At 61.0% G+C, this 13,547-nt stretch overlaps 1 protein-coding gene across 1 annotated transcript; it reads right to left on the bottom strand.

Moving 5' to 3' along the window:
• Window positions 1-5,966: 5,966 nt before the first annotated feature.
• On the bottom strand, window positions 5,967-10,000 carry LOC135976065 (uncharacterized). The gene has a single exon (XM_065570466.1). It carries the CDS (start codon window positions 9,191-9,193, stop codon window positions 6,419-6,421), a length of 2,775 nt encoding a protein of 924 aa, XP_065426538.1. The 5' UTR covers window positions 9,194-10,000; the 3' UTR covers window positions 5,967-6,418.
• Between the last annotated feature and the right edge of the window lie 3,547 nt (window positions 10,001-13,547).

Consider the following 13,547-nt stretch of genomic DNA (forward strand, 5'->3'; position numbering starts at 1 on the left):
CCCTCCCAGAGCCGGGGAGAGAACCCAGGAGTCCTGGCTCCCAGCCCCCCCTGCTCTAACCCACCAGCCCCCACTCCCCTCCCAGAGCCGGGGAGAGAACCCAGGAGTCCTGGCTCCCAGCCCCCCCTGCTCTAACCCACCAGCCCCCCACTCCCTTCCCAGAGCCGGGGAGAGAACCCAGGAGTCCTGGCTCCCAGCCCCCCCTGCTCTAACCTACCAGCCCCCACTCCCCTCCCAGAGCCGGGGGGAGAACCCAGGAGTCCTGGCTCCCAGCCACCCCTGCTCTGACCCACCAGCCCCTGCTCCCCTCCCAGAGCCGGGGAGAGGACCCAGGAGTCCTGGCTCCCAGCCCCCCAAGCTCTGACCCACCAGCCCCCGCTCTCCTCCCAGAGCCGGGGAGAGAACCCAGGAGTCCTGGCTCCCAGCCCCCCCTGCTCTAACCCACCAGCCCCCACTCCCCTCCCAGAGCCGGGGAGAGAACCCAGGAGTCCTGGCTCCCAGCCCCCCCTGCTCTGACCGACCAGCCCCCACTCCCCTCCCAGAGATGTGGATAGCATCCAATTAGGCCCCAGGGTCGGGGCCTGGCTTGCTTGGGGGTGGGGAAGGACTGCTGGCATTTTCCCCTCTTGGGGGCGCCGGCCTCGATGGGGGCGGGGGGGGGTTGCTAGGCGCTGGGTTGTTTGCATTTCCAGCCCCGTGGGTGGTTCTGACCTTTGGGTCTGGGTGGGGCGGGATCGCCCTGCCTGGCTTCCCCCCCGTCCCCACCCCCCTTATCTCCTCCCGTGGGTTCCCTGGACATTCACCCTTCAGGGCTGACGCATTCGCCTGCCCCACCCCGGCGGGGGGCAATTAACCTGCCTGCCCTGTCCCAGGGGTTCACCTCCCCCGCCCCCGCCCCATGGGAGACCCTCCGAGCTGGGGAACAGGGGTTGGGCTGCTTGCTCCATGACCCACACACAGCCCCTCCCCCCCCGGGGTAGCCCCCCAAGCCGTGGCACTGGACGTCAGCTATTCACTGAGCGACCGGCTCAGGCTCTCTGCAGGCTCCGGCAGCGTCACCGCCTCGGTGACACCCAGGGCGGTTCACACCTCTCCGAGCGACCGGCTCAGGCTCTCTGCAGACTCCGGCAGCGGCACCGTGCCGGCGACACCCAGGGCGGTTCACACCTCTCCGAGCGTCCGGCTCAGGCTCTCTGCAGACTCCGGCAGCGGCACTGTGCCGGCGACACCCAGGGCGGTTCACACCTCTCCGAGCGTCCGGCTCAGGCTCTCTGCAGACTCCGGCAGCGTCACCGCCTCGGTGACACCCAGGGCGGTTCACACCTCTCCGAGCGTCCGGCTCACGCTCTCTGCAGACTCCGGCAGCGTCACCGCCTCGGTGACACCCAGGGCGGTTCACACCTCTGCGAGCGACCGGCTCAGGCTCTCTGCAGACTCTGGCAGCGGCACCGCCTCGGTGACACCCAGGGCGATTCACACCTCTCCGAGCGACCGGCTCAGGCTCTCTGCAGACTCCGGCAGCGTCACCGCCTCGGTGACACCCAGGGCGGTTCACACCTCTCCGAGCGACCGGCTCAGGCTCTCTGCAGACTCCGGCAGCGTCACCGCCTCGGTGACACCCAGGGCGGCTCACACCTCTCAGAGCGTCCGGCTCACGCTCTCTGCAGGCTCCGGCAGCGTCACCGCCTCGGTGACACCCAGGGCAGTTCACACCTCTCCGAGCGTCCGGCTCAGGGTCTCTGCCGACTCCGGCAGTGTCGCCGCGTTGGTGGCACCCAGGGCGGTTCACACCTCTCCGAGCGACCGGCTCAGGCTCTCTGCAGACTCCGGCAGGGTCGCCGCGTTGGTGGCACCCAGGGCGGTTCACACCTCTCCGAGCGACCGGCTCAGGCTCTCTGCAGACTCCGGCAGCGTCGCTGCATTGGTGGCACCGAGGGCGGTTCACACCTCTCCGAGCGACCGGCTCAGGCTCTCTGCAGACTCCGGCAGGGTCGCCGCGTTGGTGACACCCAGGGCGGTTCACACCTCTCCGAGCGACCGGCTCAGGCTCTCTGCAGACTCCGGCAGGGTCGCCGCGTTGGTGGCACCCAGGGCGGTTCACACCTCTCCGAGCGACTGGCTCAGGCTCTCTGCCGACTCCGGCAGCATCGCCGCGTTGGTGGCACCGAGGGCGGTTCACACCTGTGACGAATTGGGACTGTTCTTACTGTGGTCTGGGAATGCTGACAGGGGAGTGTGGCTAGGACGGTCTGCATTGGGGGATGGGAGACTGACCGAGGGAGAATACCTGAGCATGTAACTGAGAACCCAGGAAGGGGTTAGAGGCCCGGTGACACCTTTGCCCGGAGACTGAACAAAGGCTGTGGGAGGGGTCGCTGAAGGCAGAGTCTCGGAAGCTGGCTGGTGACATGGCTGGGAAGCAGAGATGGCTCTGACCTCCCAAGGGGGCTGTGGGGCCTGAGGATCCCAAGATGGACCTAACTGAGGGGGGGTCCTGTGGTCTGTGCCTGCAAGACCTGTCTTGGACTGTATTCCTGTCGTCTAAATAAACCTTCTGCTTTACTGGCTGGCTGAGAGTCACGGTGAATCACAGGAAGCCGGGGGTGCAGGGCCCTGAGTCCCCCAATACTCCGTGACAACTGGTGGCAGCGGCGGGATCTACTGCACCCCGTGGACGGCGCTTCCTGCAGTAAGTGACTGGGGAGCAGTAAAACGAAGGGGGATTGACGGGGACCAGGCCTGCTGAAGAGTGAGAGAGAGACGGTTTCACCCCTAGGAGTGTGTGACCAGCGAGAAGGACTTTTGCAGTAACAGGGTCCCCCGGGGGGATCGCAGCGAGTGGTCCCAGGGGCGGAGGAGTCTGCAGCTCGACCCTGGCAGAGAGGCGGTGACCTCGAGAAGGGCTGGCACACTAGGGGTCTCCCTGGGAACTGTGGGGAGCTGTGAGCACACAGGCCGGTGAGTGGCCAGCAGGAAGATGTATGCCAAGCGGCTTAAGAGCGACCTGGTGGAGCTGTGCAAGCAGAGGCGGCTGCGCATTGGGAGGCTCACCAAAGAACAGCTCATTGCCCGGCTGGAGGCGGAAGATCGCGCGAATGAACTGATCCCTGTGTCTCAGGGAAGCAGCCTGGCAAATGCAGCGCAGGCCCCAGTGTCTGTCCCAGCTGGGAGTGGTCAGCCGGCTGCTGAGGGCTTCCCGAGACCCCTCCTTCCTATGCCTAGGGGAAGGGTGGGGAGGAGCCCAGCAAATACCGAGGGCGCCGTGACCCCCCCGGCCAGCAGGGGATCCTCCCGGCGACGCTCGCCGGTCAGCAGAGGATCCTCCCGGCGACGCGTGGCATCCGTGGAGCGGAATTGGCTGGAATGGGAGAAAGAGCTAAAACTGAGAGAGCTGGAGGATCGTGAACAACAGAGACAGCATGAACGGGAGGAAAAAGAGAAACAGAGGCAGCATGAAGAGAGACAGCGTCAGCATGAACTGGAACTGGCGAGATTGAAGGGCAGCGAACCCCCGGCTGCGGTGAGTGAGGGGGGACCCAGGACTGCACGGAGCTTTGATAAGTGCATCCTGGCCCCACGCAAGGAGGGGGAGGACATGGATGACTTCCTGGATGCCTTTGAGACGGCCTGCGAGCTGCACCGGGTTGATCCCGCGGACAGACTCCGGGTTCTCACCCCCTTACTGGACCCCAAAGCCGTGGCATTGTACCGCCAACTGGAAGAGGCGGAGAAAGGGGACTACGAACTATTCAAAAAGGCCCTGCTACGTGAGTTTTGGGCTGGCTCCTGAGATGTACCGGGAAAGGTTCCGGAGTCAGGATAAAACCCCTGAGATCTCATATCTGCAACTAGCCGTCCGCATGGAAAGATACGCCAGCAAGTGGGCAGATGGGGCCCAGACGAAGGAGGACCTGGTCAAACTGCTGGTACTGGAGCAACTGTATGAGCGGTGCCCATCCGACCTGAGGCTGTGGTTGAGGGACAAAAAACCAGAGAACCCGCGACATGCAGGCCGGCTGGCCAATGAGTTTGTAAAGAGCCGGTCAGGAGATAACAGGGAGGATTCCCAAAGGAACAGTCCCACCACAACGCAGAGAGAGAGTCACCATGGGACCTCCCCGTGGGAAAATACAGAAAAACCCCCATCAAAGGGGAACATCCGGCGTCAGGACCATCCGACCCACTCAAGGGGACCCATGGGACATGGGCTGCTACCACTGTGGCCAGAGAGGTCACATACAGGCCCAGTGCCCCAGGCTCAGGGACAGACTGAGCAGACCGAACCCACAGAGGGTTGACTGGGTAGAGACCCAGCCAGACGAGGGGCAGCATTCCCAGGGAAGGGGGGCTGGCAGAGTACCACCTGCTAAGGAGGGAGGAGAGCTCCAGGCCAGCCCCTCTTGGGGGCTGGATGCTCCAGACTCAGGGTTTTTGGTTTATACGGTGGGCGCGGGGCGGTCCCTCCGGAGAGAGTACCTTGTTCCCCTGGAGGTGGATGGGAGGAAGGTCAATGGATACTGGGATACGGGCGCAGAGGTGACGCTGGCCCGGCCCAAGGTGGTGGCCCCAGATCAGATGGTACCCAACACCTACCTGACCCTGACGGGGGTGGGCGGGACACCAGTCAAAGTGCCCATGGCAAGGGTACACCTGAAGTGGGGGGCCAAGGAGGGCCCCAAGGATGTGGGGGTACACCCGTATTTGCCCACTGAGGTGTTGATGGGGGGGGATCTGGAGGACTGGCCAAGCAACCCCCAGGGTGCCCTGGTTGTGACCTGCAGTCAGAGCCGGTGAGGGGCACTGCGCCCTGGCCTTGGGGGGGGTGCCTTGCCTGAGGCGCAGGACCCTAACCTGGAGGGGAGGGAACGCCCAGGGACACGGCTCAGGGAGGCTGCAGCTTCAGACCCAGCGGGCGAGAAAGAGCAGGTGGCCATCCCTGTCACAGCTGCTGAGTTCCAGGCCGAGGTGCAGAAAGATCCCTCCTTGCGGAAGATAAGGGACCTGGCCGACCTCAATGCGGTACAGACCATGGGACGAGGTGGCCAGAAAAGGTTCCTGTGGGAGAAGGGGTTCCTGTACCGAGAATGGGCTCCCCCAGGGAAAATGGAGTCAGGGGGGATCAGGAGGCAGCTGGTGGTACCCCAGAAGTATCGCCGCCAGCTGCTGTGCTGGGCCCATGACATTCCCCTCGCAGGGCACCAGGGAACCTGGCGTACCCAGCAGAGGCTGCTACGGAGCTTTTACTGGCCTGGGGTCTTTGTTACTGTCCGACAGTACTGCCGATCCTGTGACCCCTGTCAGAGGGGGAGGAAGGCCTGGGACAAGGGGAAAACGGCCTTAGGACCCTTGCCCATCATAGAGGAGCCTTTCCAGAGGGTGGCCAGGGTAAAAAGGGGGGCTCTGAATGAAGAGAGCCCGAATCACAGACCTGTAGACTGGAGCGCTGGGAGAAGACCCCAGCCCAGTTGGAACCCCAGAGGTATGGGGGTGGGAAAAGGGCACAGGCCGCATAAACCTTCCCACATGCGAACTGCGAGTGCCATCGAGCACCCCCGACCTAAGGGGGGGGGGGGCGTGAAACTGGAGGGGCCTGGTGTAATTCTCACCAAGGAATGGGAGGGATGCGGGGACATCCATGGGAACGGGGGTAGGTTTGAACTTCCCCGGGTCACTGGCTAAAGTGACCCTGCTCAGTTCGGTCTCGAAGGGGAGAGATGTGACGAACTGGGACTGTTCTTACTGTGGTCTGTGAATGCTGAGTGGGGAGTGTTGGCTGGGAAGGTCGCAGGGGAGTGTGGCTAGGACGGTCTGCACTGGGGGATGGGAGACTGACCGAGGGAGAATACCTGAGCGTGTAACATGAGAACCCAGGAAGGGGTTAGAGGCCAGGTGTCACGGAGTATTGGGGAACTCAGGGCCCTGCACCCCCGGCTTCCTGCGATTCACCATGACTCTCAGCCAGCCAGTAAAGCAGAAGGTTTATTTGGATGACAGGAATACAGTCCAAGACAGGTCTTGCAGGCACAGACAACAGGGCCCCCCTCAGTCAGGTCCAGCTTGGGGTCCCAGGGCATGCCAGCCCACCCCCCTTGGGGGGTCAGAGCCATCTCTGCCTCCCAGCCATCTCTCCAGCTCGCTTCCAGCACTCTGCCTTCAGCGACCCCTCCCACAGCCTTTGTTCAGTTTCCCGGGCCCCGGAGTCATCTGACCTCCAACCCCCTCCTGGGTTCTCATGTTACAAGCTCAGGTATGTTCCCTTGGGCCGGCACCCATCCCCCGATGCAGACCATCCTAGTCACACTCCCCTGTCAGCATTCACACACCCCAGCAAGAACAGTCCCAGTTCGTCACATCTCTCCCCCCTTCGAGACCGAACTGAGCAGGGTCACTTTAGCCAGTGACCTGGGGAAGTTCGAACCTACCCCCGTTCCCATGGATGCCCCCGCATCCCTCCAGTTCCTTGGTGGGAGTTACACCAGGCCCCTTCCGTTCCACGCCCCCCCTTAGGTCGGGGGTGCTTGATGGCACTCGCAGTTCGCATGTGGGAAGGTTTATGCGGCCTGTGCCCTTTTCCCACCCCCATACCTCTGGGGCTCCAACTGGGCTGTGGTCTTCTCCCAGCACTCCAGTCTGGAGGTCTGTGCTTTGGGCCCTCTTGGTTCAGAGCCGCCCTTTTAACCTTGGCCACCCTCTGGAAAGGATCCTTTATGCTGGGCAAGGGTCCTAAAGCTGTTTTCCCCTTGTCCCAGGCCTTCCTCCCCCTCTGACAGGGGTCACAGGATCTGCAGTACTGTCGGACAGTAACAAAGACCCCAGGCCAGTAAAAGCTCCGTAGCAGCCTCTGCTGGGTACGCCAGGTTCCCTGGTGCCCTGAGAGGGGAATGTCATGGGCCCGGCACAGCAGCTGGCGGCGATACTTCTGGGGTACCACCAGCTGCCTCCTGATCCCCCCTGACTCCATTTTCCCTGGGGGAGCCCATTCTCGGTACAGGAACCCCTTCTCCCACAGGAACCTTTTCCGGCCACCTCGTTCCATGGTCTGTACCGCATTGAGGTCGGCCAGGTCCCTTATCTTCCGCAAGGAGGGGTCTCTCTGTAACTCGGCCTGGAACTCAGCAGCTGGGACAGGGATGGCCACCTGCTCTTTCTCGCCCGCTGGGTCCGAAGCTGCAGCCTCCCTGAGCCGCGTCCCTGGGCGTTCCCTCCCCACCAGGTTAGGGTCCTGTGCCTCAGGCAAGGCACCCCCCCCAAGGCCAGGGCGCAGGGCCCCTCGCCGGCTCTGACTGCGGGTCACAACCAGTGCCTTTTGGGGGTTGCTTGGCCAGTTCTCCAGGTCCCCCCCCATCAATACCTCAGTGGGCAAATACGGGTGTACCCCCACATCCTTGGGGCCCTCCTTGGCCCCCCACTTCAGGTGTACCCTTGCCACGGGCACTTTGACTGGTGTTCCGCCCACCCCCGTCAGGGTCAGGTAGGAGTTGGGCACCACCTGATCTGGGGCCACCACCTCGGGCCGGGCCAGCGTCACCTCTGCGCCCGTATCCCAGTATCCATTGACCTTCCTCCCATCCACCTCCAGGGGAACAAGGTACTCTCTCCGGAGGGACAGCCCCGCGCCCACCGTATAAACCAAAAACCCTGAGTCTGGGGCATCCAGCCCCCTAGAGGAGCTGGCCTGGGGCCCTTCTCTCTCTTGAGCAGTTGATAAGCTGCCAGCCCCTCTTGCGTGAGAAGCCTGCCCCTCGTCCGTCTGGGCCTCTACCAAGTTAACCCTATGCGGGTTCGGTCTGCTCAGTCTGTCCTTGAGCTTGGGGCACTGGGCCCGAACGTGGCCTCTTCGGCCGCAGTAATAGCAGCTCATGTCCTGTGGGTCCCCTCGAGCCGGTCGGTTGTCCCTGACGCTGGGCATTCCCCGTGGGAGGGGATTCCCCATATTCCCCCTTTGGTAGGTCCCAGGGTGACTCTCTCTCTGCATCGCGGCGGGCCTGTTCCTTTGGGGCTCCTCCCTGCCACCCCCTGACCGGCTCTTTACAAACTCATCAGCCAGCTGCCCGGCGTGTCGCGGGTTCTCTGGCTTTCTGTCCACCAACCACAGCCTCAGGTCGGATGGGCACCGCTCATACAGTTGCTCCAGTACCAGCAGTTTAATCAGGTCCTCCTTCGTCTGGGCCCCACCAGCCCACTTGCTGGCGTATCTTTCCATGCGGGCGGCTAGTTGCAAATATGAGATCTCAGGGGTTTTATCTTGACCCCGGAACCTTTCCCGGTACATCTCAGGAGTCAGCCCAAACTCTCGTAGCAGGGCCCTTTTGAATAGTTCGTAGTCCCCTTTCTCTGCCTCTCCCAGTTGGCGGTACAATGCCACGGATTTGGGGTCCAGTAAGGGGGTAAGGACCTGGAGTCTGTCCGCGGGATCCACCCGGTGCAGCTCGCAGGCCGTCTCAAAGGCCTCCAGGAAGTCATCCATGTCCTCCCCCTCCTTGTATGGGGCCATGATGCACTTATCAAAGCTCCGTGCAGTCCTGGGTCCCCCCTCACTCACCGCAGCCGGGGGTTCGCTGCCCCTCAGTCTCGCCAGTTCCAGTTCGCGCTGATGCTGTCTCTCATTCTCCTGTCTCTGTCTCTCATTCTCCTGTCTCTGTCTCTCATTCTCCTCCCGTTCATGCTGATGCTGTCTCTCATTCTCCTCCCGTTCACGCTGATGCTGTCTCTCTTTCTCCTCCCGTTCATGCTGACGCTGTCTCTCTTCATGCTGTCTCTGTTGTTCACGATCCTCCAGCTCCCTCAGTTTTAGCTCTTTCTCCCATTCCAGCCAATTCCGCTCCCCGGATGCCGAACGTCGCCGGGAGGCTCCTCTGCTGGCCGGCGGGCTTCGCCGGGGGGACCCCCTGCTGGCCGGGGGGATCACGGCGCCTTCGGTATTTGCTGGGCTCCTCCCCACCCTTCCCCTAGGCATAGGAAGGAGGGGTCTCGGGAAGCCCTCAGCAGCCGGCTGACCACTCCCAGCTGGGACAGACACTGGTGCCTGCGCTGCATTTGCCAGGCTGCTTCCCTGAGACACAGGGATCAGTTCATTCGCGCGATCTTCCGCCTCCAGCTGGGCAATGAGCTGTTCTTTGGTGAGCCTCCCAATGCGCAGCTGCCTCTGCTTGCACAGCTCCACCAGGTCGCTCTTAAGCCGCTTGGCATACATCTTCCCGCTGGCCACTCACCGGCCTGTGTGCTCACAGCTCCCCACAGTTCCCAGGGGGACCCCTAGTGTGCCAGCCCTTCTCGAGGTCACCACCTCTCTGCCAGGGTCGAGCTGCAGACTCCTCCGCCCCTGGGACCACTCGCTGCGATCCCCCCGGGGGACCCTGTTACTGCAAAAGTCCTTCTCGCTGGTCACACACTCCCAGGGGTAATAACCGTCTCTCTCCCACTCTTCAGCGTGCCTGGTCCCCGTCAATCCCCCTTCGTTTTACTGCTCCCCAGTCACTTACTGCAGGAAGCGCCGTCCACGGGGTGCAGTACATCCCACCGCTGTCACCAGTTGTCACGGAGTATTGGGGAACTCAGGGCCCTGCACCCCCGGCTTCCTGCGATTCACCATGACTCTCAGCCAGCCAGTAAAGCAGAAGGTTTATTTGGATGACAGGAATACAGTCCAAGACAGGTCTTGCAGGCACAGACAACAGGGCCCCCCTCAGTCAGGTCCAGCTTGGGGTCCCAGGGCATGCCAGCCCACCCCCCTTGGGGGGTCAGAGCCATCTCTGCCTCCCAGCCATCTCTCCAGCTCGCTTCCAGCACTCTGCCTTCAGCGACCCCTCCCACAGCCTTTGTTCAGTTTCCCGGGCCCCGGAGTCATCTGACCTCCAACCCCCTCCTGGGTTCTCATGTTACAAGCTCAGGTATGTTCCCTTGGGCCGGCACCCATCCCCCGATGCAGACCATCCTAGTCACACTCCCCTGTCAGCATTCACACACCCCAGCAAGAACAGTCCCAGTTCGTCACACCAGGTGACACCTCCGCCGGGAAACTGGACAAAGGCTGGGGAGAGAGTTTCAGAGCTGGCTGGTGGAAGGGCTGGGAGGCAGACGGGGCTCTGACCCCCAAGGGGGGCTGGGGCGCCCTGGGACCCCAAGATGGACCTAACTGAGGGGGATCCTGTGGTCTGTGCCTGCAAGACCTGTCATGGACTGTGTTCCTGTCGTCTAAATAAACCTTCTGCTTTACTGGCTGGCTGAGAGTCACGGTGAATCGCAGGAAGCCGGGGGTGCAGGGCCCTGAGTCCCCCCACACTCTGTGACAACACCTCTCCGAGCGACCGGCTCAGGCTCTCTGCAGACTCCGGCAGGGTCGCCGCGTTGGTGGCACCCAGGGCGATTCACACCTCTCCGAGCGACCGGCTCACGCTCTCTGCAGACTCCGGCAGGGTCGCCGCGTTGGTGGCACCCAGGGCGGTTCACACCTCTCCGAGCGACCGGCTCAGGCTCTCTGCAGACTCCGGCAGCGTCGCCGCTCAGCTTGGGCCAGGGCTGCAGCTCGCTTTATGGCCCAGCTCCTCAGCTCGTTATTGGCTTTGTTTGACGCCAGCAGCCAGGGCTGCTATGGCGACAGGCTGAAAACACCCGGGTCAGAAGGGCGTTGATGTTCGTGCCATCCCCAGGGCTGGCTCGCCGGTTGCCTGGGTTCCATGACTCAGCTTGACCCCTGTACGATCTGCTCTCCCCGCCCTCCCGTGCCTCAGTTTCCCTGCCTGCCCTCGGTCTATGGCATGGCTGTGGGGCAGGCGCCGTGCACGCTGGGGTCCTGGCCTAGCCGGCTGGAAAGGTGACTACAGCACCTGGCCATCAGGGTAATAGAAGTACTGAAGACCTCCAGCTTCCAGTGGCAGGAGTCCCGCAGGCCCCAGGGGGCAGGAGTGAGTCCTGATCCCGTTCGCCTCAGGCACCCGGCCACCCACCCTGAACTCTGCACACCGTGTCAGCAGTACGGCTCTGGCTGCCGCCCAAGACAAGGCAAATTCCCCTTCATTAAAAATTAACACCAACGGCTGAATCACATGGGTCGAGAACCCAGGAGTCCTGGCTCCCTGTCCCTACTGCTCTAACCCACCGGCCCCCACTCCCCTCCCAGAGCCGGGGAGAGAACCCAGGCGTCCTGACTCCCAGCCCCCCTGCTCTAACCCACCGGCCCCCACTCCCCTCCCAGAGCCGGGGAGAGAACCCAGGAGTCCTGGCTCCCAGCCCCCCCTGCTCTAACCACCAGCCCCCACTCCCCTCCTAGAGCCGCGGAGAGAACCCAGGAGTCCTGGCTCCCAGCCCCCCCTGCTCTAACCCGCCGGCCCCCACTCCCCTCCTAGAGCCGCGGAGAGAACCCAGGAGTCCTGGCTCCCAGCCCCCCCTGCTCTAACCCACCAGCCCCTACTCCCCTCCCAGAGCCAGGGAGAGAACCCAGGAGTCCTGGCTCCCAGCCCCCCCTGCTCTAACCCACCAGCCCCCACTCCCCTCCCAGAGCCAGGGAGAGAACCCAGGAGTCCTGGCTCCCAGCCCCCCCTGCTCTAACCCACCAGCCCCCACTCCCCTCCCAGAGCCGGGGAGAGAACCCAGGAGTCCTAGGGTGTGGCTCGAGGCGTCAGGGGAGGTACAAGGTCGATCCACGTCTCCAGGGCGTGGAGGGCGGAGGGGGTAATGAAAAGTGGTTGCATCATGAAGATACGACCATGGGTCCCCTGTGGGGTGGGGTGGGGTGGGGCACGGGGCGTGTGTCAGGGGTGGGGCACAGGGTGGGGGGCAGGAGTATATCTGCCCGTGGGAACCACTGGGTCAGCCTAGACGTCCGTGAATTCATCCGCCATGGGCCTGGGGGGCAGGTACTGGCTCTGCCTTCTCCTGGTCCTGGGGGGCACTGCTGCGGCTTGGTGAGTTACTGGTTCTGGGAGCCAGGATGCCTGGGTTCTTTCCCCGGCTGTGGGAGGGGTGTGGGGGCTGGTGGGTCAGAGAAGGGGGGGCTGGGAGCCAGGACTCCTGGGTTCTCTGCCTGGCTCTGGGAGGGGAGTGATACAGTTTGCAGACGACACACAAACTGGTGTGTGTGTGTGTGAGAAGAGGGGGGTCACGTTAGCTCCCCCCACGGTGATCCCCTTCCTGGTTAATTGATCAATCGACTCTGAAGCCTCTCCCTAGCAACCCCTCGATCGGGGCCGGACATGGGGAGCTGGCCCCTGATAAAGTCGGCGCAGGGGTGGGACTCTGGGCAGACCGGGACCACGAATTCCCACGCGCTCCTTTGACACCTCCATCGGCCCCGGGCTCCGTGCTTGCAACGGACTTGGGAAAAAAAAAGAACTTTTGCCATTGGTTTTTGTGTCTTTTCCTAGTTGTTCTGCAATTTCCTTCTGGGCCTCCTGACATGTCCCGCTGAATTTGAGCCGCTGTTTGGGGCGCTTGTTAAACTGCCTGTGATGGTACTGCCCGTGGGAGCCGGCTGAGGTCACTCAATCAGGGTGAACCTGCAAACAGAACGGGGCAGACAAACCCCAAACGCTGGGGGATTTTCCAATACTGAGATTTACCAGCACAGCCTCTGTATTACCTCCCTGGTTACTCAGACCCCCAAACAACGCAGTTCCCTTAAAGTGCCCGGCCTCTGGCCTCCGTCCACAGGGCCGGCTCTAGGTTTTTGCTGCCCCAAGCAAAAAAATTTTTGGCTGCCCCCTCACCACCCCCACCCCCCCCCACCCCCGTTCTTTCTTTTTGGCTTTTACACATGTTTGCACTTTGCAGTTTTGTTTTGACTTTTTAAAATTAAAAAAAAAAAAGAAAACAGAGAATTTGTAGTTAGTGAAATAAAACAATTTCCTACTAGCGTAATTTTAACATTTAATTTTAACAAAAACACAATTACAAACAATTTGAGTTCAACTAGACACTGTAATGAAAAACGTTAGTGTCTTCCAGTTTCTCATAAATTAAAAGAATTTATATGAACTGAATTTTTCTGGTTTTTATACTTGCGTAGTCTTTTAATAAGTCAGTGAAATCTAAATTTTTTGCAATAGTACTTTCAATTGAAATTAATGCCAGTCCTGACAAATGATTTTGAGACATGGTGGACCTCAAATAATTTTTTAGTAATTTCAGTTTTGAGAAACTGCGCTCACCAGAAGCCACCAATACTGGTAATGTTAAAAGAATGCGTAATGGTATAGCAGTGTTTGGAGTGAAAAAATCATTTCTTGCTATAAATTCTAATACTTTTAGAGGAGAAGTTTTAGGACTTATTAGCTCAGATAAAGCTATTAATTCATCATCCAATTCTACTGCATCAATGCCAGCAGCGTTATCAGTACTGAGCGCTAAGTGTAGGTCTTGGCACTGCTTCATGAGGTCTTCTTTGGAAAACTGATTTTTAATATTTCCAATATCGTCTAAAAATTGAAAAGTTTCACAATGACCATGCAACTGACAAAATCTTTCTTCAATTGAAGTTATAGCTACGTCCAAAATACAACAGAAACATTCAACTTGAAACCTTTCGTTTGGATCGAGAATAGGATCATCGT

Source organism: Chrysemys picta, chromosome 16 (genome assembly GCF_011386835.1).
Source record: "Chrysemys picta bellii isolate R12L10 chromosome 16, ASM1138683v2, whole genome shotgun sequence".
Classification (NCBI taxonomy): domain Eukaryota; kingdom Metazoa; phylum Chordata; order Testudines; family Emydidae; genus Chrysemys; species Chrysemys picta.